General features: G+C 35.2%; 4 protein-coding genes across 5 annotated transcripts; 2 read left to right on the top strand and 2 right to left on the bottom strand.

Annotated features, from left to right (window-relative positions):
* Positions 1 to 1627: 1627 nt before the first annotated feature.
* On the bottom strand, positions 1628 to 2716 carry LOC119081704 (Golgi-associated plant pathogenesis-related protein 1-like). Its single transcript, XM_037190814.1, has 3 exons — positions 2527 to 2716; positions 2059 to 2461; positions 1628 to 2002 (listed from the first exon to the last, which is right to left on the bottom strand). Exons 1-3 carry the CDS (start codon positions 2535 to 2537, stop codon positions 1688 to 1690), a joined length of 729 nt encoding a protein of 242 aa, XP_037046709.1. The 5' UTR covers positions 2538 to 2716; the 3' UTR covers positions 1628 to 1687.
* A 2882-nt stretch (positions 2717 to 5598) lies between these two features.
* Positions 5599 to 6607, top strand: LOC119081702 (glutathione S-transferase 1-like). Its single transcript, XM_037190809.1, has 2 exons — positions 5599 to 5856; positions 5918 to 6607. The coding sequence occupies exons 1-2, from the start codon at positions 5710 to 5712 to the stop codon at positions 6437 to 6439; spliced, it is 669 nt and encodes a 222-aa protein (XP_037046704.1). The 5' UTR covers positions 5599 to 5709; the 3' UTR covers positions 6440 to 6607.
* A 1595-nt stretch (positions 6608 to 8202) lies between these two features.
* On the top strand, positions 8203 to 11375 carry LOC119081701 (suppressor APC domain-containing protein 2). 2 transcript variants are annotated; one of them, XM_037190808.1, is made up of 4 exons: positions 8203 to 8390; positions 8454 to 10050; positions 10377 to 10490; positions 10551 to 11375. In XM_037190808.1, the coding sequence occupies exons 2-4, from the start codon at positions 9124 to 9126 to the stop codon at positions 10677 to 10679; spliced, it is 1170 nt and encodes a 389-aa protein (XP_037046703.1). In that variant the 5' UTR covers positions 8203 to 8390; positions 8454 to 9123; the 3' UTR covers positions 10680 to 11375. The 2 variants fall into 2 exon arrangements, with proteins under 2 accessions (XP_037046703.1, XP_037046702.1); XM_037190807.1 differs by having other exon boundaries at positions 8203 to 10050.
* Positions 11376 to 11827: 452 nt separating this feature from the next.
* On the bottom strand, positions 11828 to 13372 carry LOC119081700 (probable palmitoyltransferase ZDHHC24). Its single transcript, XM_037190805.1, has 2 exons — positions 13238 to 13372; positions 11828 to 13025 (listed from the first exon to the last, which is right to left on the bottom strand). The coding sequence occupies exon 2, from the start codon at positions 13005 to 13007 to the stop codon at positions 12171 to 12173; it is 837 nt and encodes a 278-aa protein (XP_037046700.1). The 5' UTR covers positions 13008 to 13025; positions 13238 to 13372; the 3' UTR covers positions 11828 to 12170.
* Positions 13373 to 14036: the final 664 nt, after the last annotated feature.

Below are 14036 nucleotides of genomic sequence, written 5' to 3'. Positions count from 1 at the left end.
TATGTCAAAATGGAAAATTTAGACGTATAAGGCATTTTAATAATGAATCGCATGAAGTGTTAAGTGTTTACAAAAGGAAACTAACTAACATCATACTATGAACTTCACGAACTTCATCAATGATTCAGTAATTACACTTTTCTCTGTGTTACCAGCACTAACCCTACATTTTACTCGGAAAAATCTAGGTTAGAAAACTGGTTCATTCAATAATCGCACATTCTACGTTTGCAAAAAAAAAATCTCCGTTTTTATTCCGTTTACGATTACAAATTGAACACCATCAACGCACTTCGAGCAAATGTGCTTCGAGTGACAGCTGCCAAATAGAATACTATTTTGTATAAAATTTTTGTCAAAATTTGTTTGATACACTGACCAAAGTTGCAATACTCTATTTAGAGTACCACCAACGCACTTCAAGCAAAAGTGGCACTCCAAATAGGGTACTGAAACGTGCTACATACAAAATTTTACACTGTAAAAAGAGTGAAGATAAAATTTCATACAAAATAGTACTCTATTTGGCAGCTGTCCTTAATAGCACTTTTGCTTTAAGTGCGTTGGTACCACTCATGCTTGAAATGCGTTGAGACGATTTAATTTTGTGACCATTTAACACAGCTTTATCTCAAAAATTCATTTCGATTCACTGGCTTTTGTTTAATTGTTTTGTAATCGGATGAACCGATTCCTGAGCGGAGTCTAGTGCGATCCATGCTTTAAAATCTTCCTTGAAAAGTCAATGAACTGTTTCAATTTATTGGAAAAAATATTTGGATAAAGTAACGTCATGATGACTGTCTTTTGTCAAATTTGTAAAATTGAGTTTATCACGGCAACATTGGCAAATACGTGGTGCATACTTCATTGAAATGAGTCTGAAAACTTATTTGCTGGGGGTTCAGTGAGTAATAGAGAGTACGTAATTGTTGGGAGCTTCGTATTTTGCCTTTTTTGAGTGTCTTCGTCTTGTGACAATGTCAATGCATATAGCTGATTATATCCCCGAAATTTTGCTCCATGAACATGATATTACTTCATTTGAATTAAGACGCAACTTCTTACTATTTAGATGATGAGCAAGAGCATAGAGGTAGACTACATACCTTGATGATGAGTACGTTACTTCTTTTTTATTAGTAAATTTCGTGTGTCTTAGTTTGAATTCCTACCCTACAAAGCATAGAAAGCTTGCAAAAGATTTGAAGGGAGTAAACGGAGTCTCACAAAATTGTGCATCTTCTTGCACTAACTTTTTATGCGTCGTAGTACAGATGTACCAGCTCTTTCACATTCTTTACTATTTCTAAGTTTATTTATTGAAATAAGTTTTGACACAAAGATGATTAACAGAAGCTATACGTTAAGGAGTAAGAAAACATTAAATAGAATTCTTCCAGAAATTGAAACGTTTATTTAACAAATGAAAAGTTTCAATGAAAACCTGAAGTTAAGGAACCGATGTAAAGAGTCCCTTTCTTCGAGGACTTACCTTTAATTTCAACCAAGGTCGCACATTATTCACATTTGCATAATTTATTCCAAATCACTATTCGGTCGAACAAAATATCAGAGCTTCTGTTGCGTGTTTATATACCAGTTGAATGATTAAAATTATACGTAGCAAGTTTTGCATTTCGTTTATAATTCGTTGTGTGTATATAGTCAAATCTTAAAATTATATCTATTTTGGTGGAAAAACGTTTTTTGAAAATTCTCCACCGAAATTACCAGGAGGATAGTAACTTGCTACGACATACACTTCGTTTCCGACACGCGCCACACCCACTCCTAACTCTAAGCTGTTTTTCCATACAACTTGTGTGAAATGACCAGTACCAGACGAGAAAGTGGCATTCTTATAATTGTACTGTTTGATTTCACTGTACCATGAGTCTACAGGATCTTTTCCATTGATAGTCTTACCACTGGACCAGTAAATATTCTCTCCGTATTTCCTCTCAGAGCTATGCTGCAATTGTCGTTTATTTGCAATCGTCTGTGGATGAAACATTTGTACATATTTATCAGAAAAAAACTTATCGATTTGCCTACATTCGCCCAGTTTTGCGCAAAGTCGGATAATGTCGGGCTTAGTTTTAAGGGCCCGACCCCATGCCTTCGTCTGTAATCATTGTGTGCATTTAAACAGTCCAGATGAAATGTGTCACTCTTTTCAGATTTCGTGGCTGGCAGCTCTTCAGAAGTAATCCTTTTATATGGACAGTGTTCTTCTTTCCGAGCAGTAACTTTATCGGACGGTTGAGCGATACTTAGCTGATCTATACGTTTTATTGCATCACGCACTGTATTTTCGGCACATTTTGAAGTTTGGAAGGAATTCGATGACGAATGATATGTGGTACTTGTTGTGAAGAATGAACGTGTTACTATGGAGGAGGAGGAAGACGAAGATGACGAACCTCCAACCGTATTAGTAGTTACGGTTTTAAGTTGACTGATTTAATAGAAAAAAATTAAAAGTAAAAATAGGTTTCTGATTCATTTTGCAATTCAACTAACCGATTAAACATGATGCACAACGTTTGTCCAACAAGGTTATCACTTTTTTTAAAAAAATCACTTTCGTTTATTGTTGTTTTCCGCAAGAGGTTCCAATTTCAAATAAATTTAATATACGAAAATGTATGCGATGTTGCCTCGACGATCAATTACATTGAATGCGATAAGCATCCTTAAAACGAATAATCAGCGTTATCACCACAATAAAATAACAATAGAAAAATTCTTAGTCATTTCATTCTCGGAAAGTTTACAAAATAATTTTTAAATTGATTAGGATGGAACGCATCACTGGTAAAATTCATTTCCGGTACGTCGGTTCAATGCCCTTGCTTTTAATGAGACATTTTATAAGCATGAGGTGTTATCCATACAAGAAAGATTTTCAGAATTCATTCCTTCTTTGGGGGAAATTCCCAGTAAAAATCAACTTCGGTTTAACTTTAGTGACTAAAGTGATGTCTTTTGGTTTATCTTTCATTCTATTATATTCACAAAACGGGGAACTAGAACATATAACAAATAAAGCGGCGCGAAAACACAGCACAATAACGGAATTCATTCAAATTTAAATAAAAAAGTAACGAATAAAGTGACGTGCTTCCCTTAGACGAATTATATGATGATTGGCTTCCGCCTAATGTACCTCCCTTTCGATCAACAATTTTGTAGAAATACAGAATGGGCAATGGTCATATAGTTTGTAGTTTGGTCGGTGTTGGGGAATCTCGCATACGCGAATTATAGTATGCGTCCTTTTACGACATGTCTCATGAGAGGTGAGTTTGTTTATATGAAATCGCTATGTTCTCCGGTTTGTATGAACAGACCATACCTGGTCTAGTCGTTTTTAACAAATAATAATCACTGTTAATGAATGACTGTTCGAGTCGCATGGGATAAAAATTTAAAAATCGTGTTCAAGTGTGTTTATTGACTTGGACTATTCCTTGGACCAGCAAGATTCGCTCTGGAATTTTCAACTTCCAAATGCATTTTCATTCTTTTTGGTTAGAGGTGATTTGTTTACTATTTAAAAAATTAACTTACCTGCTGCACCCCATGGAAGCTCACCGACACTACCGATAATCAGTGAATATTCGCATGATCCACACTAATATGAACAATCGTATAGTATTTAAGGTGGAGAACATAGTATAATGATATCGAAGTTTCTTATCATTATCGTAATCGGCACTGCTGAAAAGTCGACAATACGTTTTTTGTTGGAAAGTATGATTAAAGTATTATAAGCTTGACAATTGCATGTTTGAAGAAATTAATCACAATTTCCTACTTTACATTTTGGTGATATTTGTGTTGTTAACTTACTTACATGGTCGTACTTTAGATTTACTCTGACTTTGAATAGCGTACTAGTCCTAACTTTTCTTATTTATCCATTCAAACAATGCACTTCAAGCAAAAGTGCTATTAATGACAGCTGTCAAATAGAGTACTATTTTGTATGAAATTTTATCCCCACTCTTTTTACAATGTCAAGTTTCAGTACCCTATTTAGAGTACCACTTTTGCTTGAAGTGGGTTGATTCAAAACATAAACACTTCTAATTATACTATCACACTAAATGTTCCATGTTCTATTAGTGTCCGCAAATGAATTAACTTAACGAACTTTAATATTCAAAAAAATACAAATTACGAATATAATAATAATATTTCACTTGCAGCAAGTGTTTAGCCTAAGGACGGCTTTTCAACTTAATTTAGCGTTAGTGTGTTAGTTATTTATTTAAATGGCGACTGACGAGCGAGAAGGCGAAAGGAAAACTAAACCTTTTCTAATACTTGACTTGACTTAACCGCAAATGAATTAATTCACTAATTACCTTAAGTAATTTGGCTAACTCGTCACACCGACACCACAGACTTAATTCTGTCATTTTCATGTATTTTAGCTAACTAATTACTCCAGAGGCATGATAACCATATTCCAGTCGACTGGTTGATATGAATTGAGATGCACAATCAAGGTTTATTTTTGGGAATTTCATTTCTGAAAAAATTCTGACATTATTTTGTGCACAATAGGCCAAACAGAAACTTAGGTGCTGGATTAGTCCCTCTTACTAACTAGAATATGATAAGTCGGCGGACACCATTAGGAGACATGCACCTATGCGACAGTTGGAGCTGTTACTAACTAATTACATTTCTACAACACTAAACCAAACTACTGCTGTTGCAAAAGTAATTGTTGTTTAATTTGGTGAAGTCATGCTCAATAAACTTGATTTTACTACTTTCCATATGTTTTGGTCAAGTAATACCATTCGAGTTATTATTAAGTGATGCTAACCTTGAACCTTGACGTCGAACTAGTGATGAATTTGTCTTCCTCGTTAAGATAAGCTAGTGTCTGAGAAAAAAACCCAAATAAATCAACGTAATATACCAACTCTAAAATGCCAGCATAAAATTTCATCGAAGATTATTATCTAATTAATCGATTCGAATTATCTCCAAGTCCACAAAACACAAAGTTTAATAACCTAATTAAGCGAAAAATTACTCCATCTATTAATACAGTTCATTAGAAGATAGAGTCAGAGTAAATACCATCTCAAAAAGAGAACTTATCACAACCTTTTTAATTTACGAGGTAACAGCAAAAAAAAATCATGACGAGTCAGTAATGAGTTGTTATCATGCATTATACGCAATTCGTTCAACACAATTTTATAGGTAACATGTGCATATCGTTATTACATCATCATATAGTAAGTAAACAATTTCTGTACGTGAAAATTCGAAACGGAGAGAATCTTTAGAATAAGTCTCTTCTATCGATCTCCTTATTTTCTTCTGCGAAAGAAACATGGTTTTTCATTAAGCCGAATAATGATACTGAATATAGAATCTCTCTAATATGAGTATGCGTACGATGCTTGCGCATCACATTTCTTTTAGATAGATGTTCTTCAGTGTTCATTTTGAACGCCGTATGTTTATTGGGACTAATGTAAATAAAAATATTTTTTTAGTTTTATATCTGTGAACATATAGGTTCAATACACACACACGTTCAAGGCTACCAAAAATTTTCGAACTGAGTCTGATTTTAAATATTTTTATCTCTTTAGTATACATTTTGAGTGTGTTGTGACTAAGTGTTGCTATTATAGTGGATAAATTCAGTTGCACTAAGCATAAGAAGCAAATATGGCTCCAAAACTAACGTTGTATTACATGCCAGTTAGTCCAGCATCAAGAGCTGTTGTTCTTCTTGCCAAAGCTATTAATATTGATCTCGACCTAAAAGAAATCGATATATCAAGAGGAGAACATTTGACTCCAGAATTCTTAAAAGTAAGAGTTGTGCTTTAACTTACAACTCACAACACATTTACCATTGTTCCAATTCATTCAGATAAATCCTCAACACACACTTCCAGCCCTTGACGATAACGGAACTGTAATCATTGATAGTCATGCGATAAACACGTACCTCTGCGATATGTACGCTCCTAATAACAGTCTATATCCGAAAGATTTATCAAAACGTGCACACATCGATTCTCGTCTCCATTTCGACACAACATTGTTTGCAAGAATTCGATATCTTTACGAACCGATTTACGAAGGGTCACCGCATATGCCTGAGAATCATATCTCATTGGTTACAAATTGTTGGGATATTTTGGAAGCATTTCTAGAAAATGGAAAATATTTGTGTGGTGATGAGTTAACTATTGCCGATCTAGCCTGTATTTGTAATTTTTATGCAATAGATTCATTTGCACCGGTTGATCGTCAGAAGCACGCAAAAATGATACAATGGGTGAAACGGATGGGTGAAATTTCATATTTGTATAACGTAATTGACTTGGAAGAATCAAAGGCACATCAGCACTACATTCAATATTTAATGGAAAACAATGTGACGTCATAGGCAAGTCTGCCAGAACTACATTTGATATTTGATGAAAAATAATGTGTGAACGCATTTACGTTGAAATTGTTTTTCAAGATTGGAGTTCCTCGATCCGTACCTCCGTTGATTATTATTGTGTCATATTTAAGTCTAGTGAAGTAACAACGCACCTAGCATAGTAGTTAAATACTACTTGTGTCAAATAGAGTAATATTTACACTAAACGTCATGTAAAATTGCATGGTACACTGTCGTTAGTTATTATTCTATTTCACATAAGCAGTTTTAAACTATTAAGCTAGGTCCTGTTGTAGTTATAACTTTATGATTAAAACACAACCTTGTCATAATACTGCATTTTTTATTAAGTCTCCTATTGTTATGTCCTTCTGTTGCTTGAACAATGTTCTCTCTTGTCCGGGCGAAATCATTTACATTCAATCCAAATTTGCTTGATAGTCAATGTTGATAGCGGGGAAGTAGTCGGTAGTTGATAGCGGGAAAACTGTATTTAGCATAACTTTTAATAAAAAAAATCGTCTTTGAAAATAACATTCTAATGCTAGCATACGGTCAGGCGCTTTTACTTCACTGCCTCGGCTTTCTAGCACATAATAAACAAACAGTACCTGTTTGGAGAAATGATGGAAAAAGGGTTTGAGTGTGTAGTATTGCACCAAATCAAATCTATCTCCTATCACAATCGCGTAGATGTGTACTCTACTTTACACAACAAAGCAAAACCAATTTTCGTTGCATCAACGCACTTCAAGCAAAAGTGGTACTCTAAATAGGGTACTGAAACGTAACAGTACTCCATACATAATTTTACACTGTACACAAAGAGTGGGAATAAAATTTCATACAAACTAGTACTCTATTTGGCAGCTGTCACTATTAACACTTTTGCTTGAAGTGCGTTGGTAGCATGAAAAAATGTCCTGCAAAAGGAGTCGGAAAAGGGTGATGTAATTTACTAACATCTAGCAATGAGGGATTTTTTGAAATTGGACCAGGCTCCGTTGGAGCCTGTAAAATATGATGTACATGTGAGGGAAATTCAGTCTTTTCTAACCGATTCATATCCTCAAGAGGCATCGATGCTTAGCTAACATTGTAGCCTACATTTGTGTGTCTCGTATTTCATTTTTGATGATATCTTTTCATCAGAATCCTTTTTGAAGAATGTACAACCGCTGATCGCAATAACGACCACGAATGTGTTAGCTTTAAATAAAAATTAGTTTTGGCTGTAGTTACTGTGAACTGCTCATCGTTATACAAAGGATTGAATTACGATACATGCAAATGCAGGTTACAATTTTAGCTTAGTACCGATGCTTCTTAACCTTCACAACCGTTTCATTACTTAAAAAAAACAACTCATCGTAAAACAAAAATCCAAAAGAGTAGGTTAATTTAAAATGATTTTGCGTGCTATAGATCGAAAACAGATGAGGAATTCAACGTTGATGTGATTGACAATTATGCTGCGTTTTTCATTGTTTAGTATGAGTTGAAAATCCGATTACAATGGAAAACGCAGCATAATTTTCAATAACATCAACGGGAAATTGCCCATCTATTTTCGGTAGCTTCTTCTCTAGGCCAATTTGATTTGCAGCCCTACTTTTAACATTGTGAAGAAAATAAGAAGAATTTCATTAGATCCTTTATAGACTGTTATGATCAGAGCGAGAAAACCGAATTCTAGTTATTATAAATTGCCTTGGGGTACTTGTCAAAGTATTTACTTCTCTTTCATCATAACACTCTATTCATTCAAATCAGAATCAGAAATACTTCCTTTTTTTAACATTTCTTTTTACAACAATTGACTGCACTACTATCCACTATCAGACCATTTGTTTTTCTTTTAATTTAGAATGTTAACCACGATATACCTTCACTGAAAGAGTGTACCAACCAATATTTTTACAGTCGGTTATGTTTTGGAGCATTTGTATAGGTAAAACGTTTTTTTTTTTTTTAAATATTCTCTCAATCGAAATGTATGTTAAATACACGGTAGAGCAGGTAGATTATGTTAAAAGCGCTAATGTATGGCCTCTGTTAAACAAGTCGCTAGCAGTCAGTGTGATATTATGATTTCAACAGTATTGGAATTCTACGTAGGTGGAAAGGACGTACCTACAATAAAATGTCAAAAATTTACAATATTAAAACGGTACATTTGCTAAAGTTGTTTAGTTACCAGCATCAATACAACAGATGAAGGCGGGTATATTGTAGTTGTGACTCGTGTGGACTCAGAAAAGGTGTATAACATCCAAAATAGAGCAACATTTCATTGTAATGATCTCATAGTATAGTCATTTCGATATGTTTAACAAACAAAAATTTAAATCGAAAGTATAGACTGCAATTTTCAACTATCGCGAAACGTCTATCAATTTAGGTATAAGATCAAGTTTGTGTGCTAAACGTGTTTTTAGTTATACGTATATGCTCAGCTCATGTGTAACTCGATGCTATAACTATAACATTGTGATATTGCATTCATTGTGTGTGCGCGGCCACTGCAGTCATAGAAGAAGAGTGAACCGTGAACCAACGACGAGTGAGTGCATTGTCCATAAAGAAATATGCTGTTGCATTTAACCACATTCGTGTAACATTACGAGTAGTTTATTGTTCAATTTACTTTTATAAAATATTTGAGTGTGTTCCATTCAACGTGAATGATGCAAAGAAATATTGGATCATCGAATATACCAACAAAACAAAACATTCCACTTGGAAATGTACAACCAACTCTAGCACTGAAATTCAATAGTGGGCCAGTCGAAAATTTACCAAAACAGTTTGTTTCTGCAATGAGAACACTGTTTGATTTAATGGACGACAAAAGAACGGGTTTTGTTAGATTGTCCGATATTGAGCAACGGTGGCAAGATGATGGTGCCAAAGGTCTTCCACATGGCGTAATCGAGTGTTTAGCGAAGGTAACCCCATTAAATGGTATGTTAACGTTCGAGCGATTTTGTGCCGGATTAAAAATTTGTTTACGCAACCAAAATGATGCGAACAAAACGAGAAAATCATTGACCAACAACAATGACATCAATAGTTCGGATACTAAAAAACTACAACGACCACCATCAGCTCCACTGTTGGATTTAGAAAATTCCTTTTCCACTTCATCACAATGGAATAGCAATAACACAGCAGCTGTACGACCAAATAATGCAATACCAGTTCAACGAACTCTTAGTTTGCCAAAACTTTGTCCAGAAAAAGACAGCGATAATACAACACCCGAACCGTACATTATACCAAGTTTATACGCACCGCCGAAACCACCGCGAACGGCCTTGGTTATGGGCAATGGTGTAACAAATATAAATAATTTGGATCGATTTGATAAAGCTGAAATTCGTCATGCTCTACAAAATTGGCAAATGGGTGTTTTGATGAATGAAATGGATAATAAAGATAAGAAATACCAGGTGACCCAGATAAACCGTGGTACAGCTGACGGTCAGCCGCAAAATAATTTGTTTCAAAAGAAAGCGAATGTTCGAAGACGTGAGCCCAGGCGTCATACACTACAGAATGGAATTGACTACAATTTGTTGAGGAAATTGAAGCAGTTAGAACAAGAAAAGGTAACAAATTTCTCAGATTTTTTGCTTTGTAATCAGTAACAACAGTTCCTTCAATTAACATTCATTCTATGCAAATGTGAAGTGTGTATAGCAGTAACTGTGACCGTGGTTGATATAAAATGCTATTGCACAGCACTGCTACTAGTGCTAGTAGCAGTGCTATGGCTATTGTTTTTAGTGGTATATACCAGTCCAAGATTCATAAATTGAATAGATTACTAATCGGCCCACCGGCTTTGTCAGCCTAAGATTATTTTTTGCTCTGCTGCTTTCTATTCACTTAAGTTGATAAAAATGTTTAGTGAATGCAAATGTTCCCTTTTCAGGTAGTGTTGATGGATGGACTAAATGCTGTTGATAAAGCTCAAGAATGGTACTTGAAGCAAATATCAATTGTACAAGACAAGATAAAGAATTTAGGGCGGATGGGTTCCCATGTGGTAATTTTGAAATTTTCTTCCCGCCAATAATTTTGTATAAATTTACCAACATCGTTCCAGGAACATTGGACAGACGCTCATCAAGAGCGACTGGATTTACAACGTGCCCGTGTTATGGAAGTAAACAGATACTTGTCTAGCCTAGCGGAAAATTGGCATGGAAGAGATTGCCGCTCCTTAGAGAATTAGTAAAAAGCCAGTGTTCTAATGTTAACCTTTCGGATGAAGTAATTTTCTGGCAATTTCGGGATTTTACTTCCTAGTCGTAGTGTATCCAGTAAAGATCTACTTCATAAAGAAATTAATTTTTAATGTGAAATAACCATTTCTTTGATTTGATGAATGATATTTCAGTTTTGGGGTCGGATTAATGTCAAGGGTAATCGATCTTTAATAATGCCGAAAACACCCGAGCAATTTTACCTTACCGAAATCGACAATTATGTTGAGCTTTGCATTGTAATCGGACTTGAAGCATACATTAAACAATGAAGAACGCAGCATAATTGCCGATGTTAGCAACGCAAAATTGCTCGTGTGTTTTCGGTCTCACAAAATGCATGTTATAGCCAAAATTGAAAACCTAATGAATAGAAAGTAAAAGATTTTATCTAAATCGGTTGAAAATGCGTAGAGTTGATCGAAAGAAGTAGCATATTCGGTAGTGGTACCAGTGAACATACGTTACAGTGTGGTAGTACATTATCCTATTACTACCCCATTATCGTCTGTGAAGATTTTGCTGCATTTGATACAGGATACCCATAAAAGGGCATTTACCATGTTTACCATTTGAAGTCATTAAACACCCTTACATGCTACATGCGTCGAAAACCGTACTTTTCATGTTTCAAGCACTTCTTTCGAAGCCCTCAGCATGTAAAATCCATTTCATAACAAGGGACAAAAAGATGAAAAGTCTCGTTTTCGTGTGTTTATTGACCTCGGCTTCGCCTCGGACAACAAAATTCACACAAAAACTCTACTTTTCATCTTTTTATCCCTTGTAATGTAAATAACTATTTATTTTGACGAGTGCGGAGGTTTTTACGTCATTAAGTAAAATGCAAATTTATTTCATTTGAGCAAAGGGAGGGTTACAAAAGTAGATGAGGAATGTAAAGCGAATGCAGATGTGCAATACATTGATGTTATATAATATTCGGAGTTGGTTTAATAAAAACTCATTTTTACTCATGGGACATGAGTGCGTATTACACACTGTGTAACCAAAACTTAGGAATGTTCATTTACGAATGTGTTTTTATAAGTAATTTCCATGGAGCAGAATTAGTTTCAGGCGAGATATAGAAATTGATGCAATACAAAAATTTGTCTGCAAAATGCAAGCACTCAATAGTTTATTTGTCCATAAAATTTACAATGAAACATCAAAAGGATTGTTATACGACTGTTGACTAGAAACGAATTTTATTGTACAACAACAATGGACAGGTAGACTCATCATTTTTGGTTAGTAAAAAACGGTGATATAATAATGTTTGTGCTATATACGTAAGCATCAGTAATTTTAAAAAAATGTTCTAGCTAATACAATACAATTAAGTCTCTTTTCCGTGCCTTTACCTGCAATTTTGAACTAGGTATACATGTAGTCTTGCGTCAATGAAAATTTGTTGTATTTTTGGCAAAATAAATGTAACATTCCGTGTGAAATGTTTATCGATTTTTACTAGCCTCTTCCAGCACATCCCCCCAGTGAATTCCGTCATGTGGCAAGTCACTCGTAACAAACGGTGAAATCCATGTCAGGTACCATCTGACACCAAAAACCATTTCAATGTTTCTTTTGACTCCCAGATCGTAAGCCAATGTCTTTTCATGAGTTAACGTGCCTCGAAGCACATTGCGCATGTGATAAATGAGCAAAAATCCAATGAAGAACACTCCGACCATATTTATCAGATATCCAGCCAGATAACACGTCTCGGTCGATTGATCCCATGCGATCATGAACAGTGGAAAGGCCAATTTCAAAATCGTTGCACTTTTCAGGAATTTATCCGCATGAATGACCCAAATGAAATAGTTGTTGTACAGACTAGCGTAGAACGTACTAAGAAACAGGTAACCGAGTAACATTAAAAAATATCTCTGATTAGTGTGACCGACACAACAGCCGGTGAATGCGCAATGATGATCACGTCGTAAGATGCATGTATTACAAGTGTTACAATGCCATGTCCGTGGAGGCGTTAACGTTTCACACACAGCACACATTTTCCAGAGCTTTTCAGTCCTTTCACTGGGCACTAATTTTTCACCTTTGATACTGGTGTCACGTAACATCATCGTGATTTTGTTTGCGGTGACATTGAATAACAGGAATGTACCCAAAACTATGTGCAGGATATACATCAATGTACCCGGTTCAAAGAATGCTGGCAATATGATAACTATTTCAAAAATAAATACGGCCGGTATGCAAATGGCAAGAAACACTGTGGATCCCATGTCGGTTAGGCCATGAGGTAGAATTGATTTACGAATTTTCATGGCTGGCTAGTATTCGTTCTGCAATAAGTTGAAAGGAAATGCGGTCATTGCTTGAATCGATAACATCAATTTTAAATTAGTTCTTTGATTATCAGTTTAGTACTTCAACACTGACTCATGTGAAGAAAAAAAAAATTATTCCGCGACGGGCGATAAAGTTGCGGCAGAAATTTAGCGAAAAATCTAATCAAATTTTGGAGAGCGATTGCCCAATTATTAGCCGTTCTTACCGGAGTTGTGAATCAATTAAATAAATCAATGCAATAATTCAGTCAGGTTACATGTAAATGAAAACATTCACTGCTCCTCGCAGTGTTTGGTTTGTTATGACATGTGATATTGACAACTAAATTTCTTCTGCAAGTGCTGTCAGCACAAGCTGCGGTAAAATGGGTAAAATGGTTTCGAAATTCAAAAGTATTCCTGCACCACTGTCATTCAAAGAAAATATTCAAATACATACCAGGGCGTCAATTCTCGTGAATTTAAGAATTCGTAACTTGACAGTTTTCACTTCAATGCTAAGAGCGCTAAGAGTGGTCCATACGATTCATAACTTTCAAGGTGACAACTGTCAATCTACGAATTCTTAAATTAATGAGAATCAGTGTCCAGACATCTATCTGCCTCAAATCTTCTTAACTTTGAGTCATTTTACCACAACTTTTAAAGGTTCTCAATACTTACTGGTATTTTCTTAAAATTAGTACAGAGTTCATAAAGAAACTCTGAAAAATGCTTGACAAATGCAAAAAATGTTGACATAAAATGTATAAGTCATCTAAGTCATCTGTCAAATATTCTTCTTGTTTGATGTAAATACTTATCGGCAGTTATTTTTCACGGTCTCACGAGCTGTGTCTAGCCCTTAAAGTTGCACAAACTGCCTCACAACCCTTTATATACTTTATTTTGGCCAAGGCTGTAAACTTGGGAGGGTCACCACGACGAGAATCATCAGATGAGGTGAATTTTTGTAAGAAATCACCCATTTTATCATCTACTGTGGTGTATCTGTGTCTGTGTGAC

The sequence above is a fragment of the Bradysia coprophila genome, unplaced genomic scaffold, assembly GCF_014529535.1.
Source record: "Bradysia coprophila strain Holo2 unplaced genomic scaffold, BU_Bcop_v1 contig_358, whole genome shotgun sequence".
Taxonomy (NCBI): domain Eukaryota; kingdom Metazoa; phylum Arthropoda; class Insecta; order Diptera; family Sciaridae; genus Bradysia; species Bradysia coprophila.
This window is presented reverse-complemented; position numbering and strand designations above follow the sequence as displayed.

What these genes read in the sequence shown, in the direction of transcription:
- LOC119081700 (XM_037190805.1), bottom strand. Translation starts at nt 13,007, where the DNA reads ATGAAAATTCGTAAATCAATTCTACCTCATGGCCTAACCGACATGGGA.
- LOC119081702 (XM_037190809.1), top strand. Translation starts at nt 5,710, where the DNA reads ATGGCTCCAAAACTAACGTTGTATTACATGCCAGTTAGTCCAGCATCA. An exon ending in TGACTCCAGAATTCTTAAAA is followed by an intron (nt 5,857 to 5,917) that starts GTAAGAGTTGTG and finishes CAATTCATTCAG; the next exon opens with ATAAATCCTCAACACACACT.
- LOC119081704 (XM_037190814.1), bottom strand. An exon ending in TTGCGCAAAACTGGGCGAAT is followed by an intron (nt 2,003 to 2,058) that starts GTAGGCAAATCG and finishes TTTCATCCACAG; the next exon opens with ACGATTGCAAATAAACGACA.
- LOC119081701 (XM_037190808.1), top strand. Translation starts at nt 9,124, where the DNA reads ATGATGCAAAGAAATATTGGATCATCGAATATACCAACAAAACAAAAC. An exon ending in AGCAGTTAGAACAAGAAAAG is followed by an intron (nt 10,051 to 10,376) that starts GTAACAAATTTC and finishes TTCCCTTTTCAG; the next exon opens with GTAGTGTTGATGGATGGACT. An exon ending in GGCGGATGGGTTCCCATGTG is followed by an intron (nt 10,491 to 10,550) that starts GTAATTTTGAAA and finishes ACATCGTTCCAG; the next exon opens with GAACATTGGACAGACGCTCA.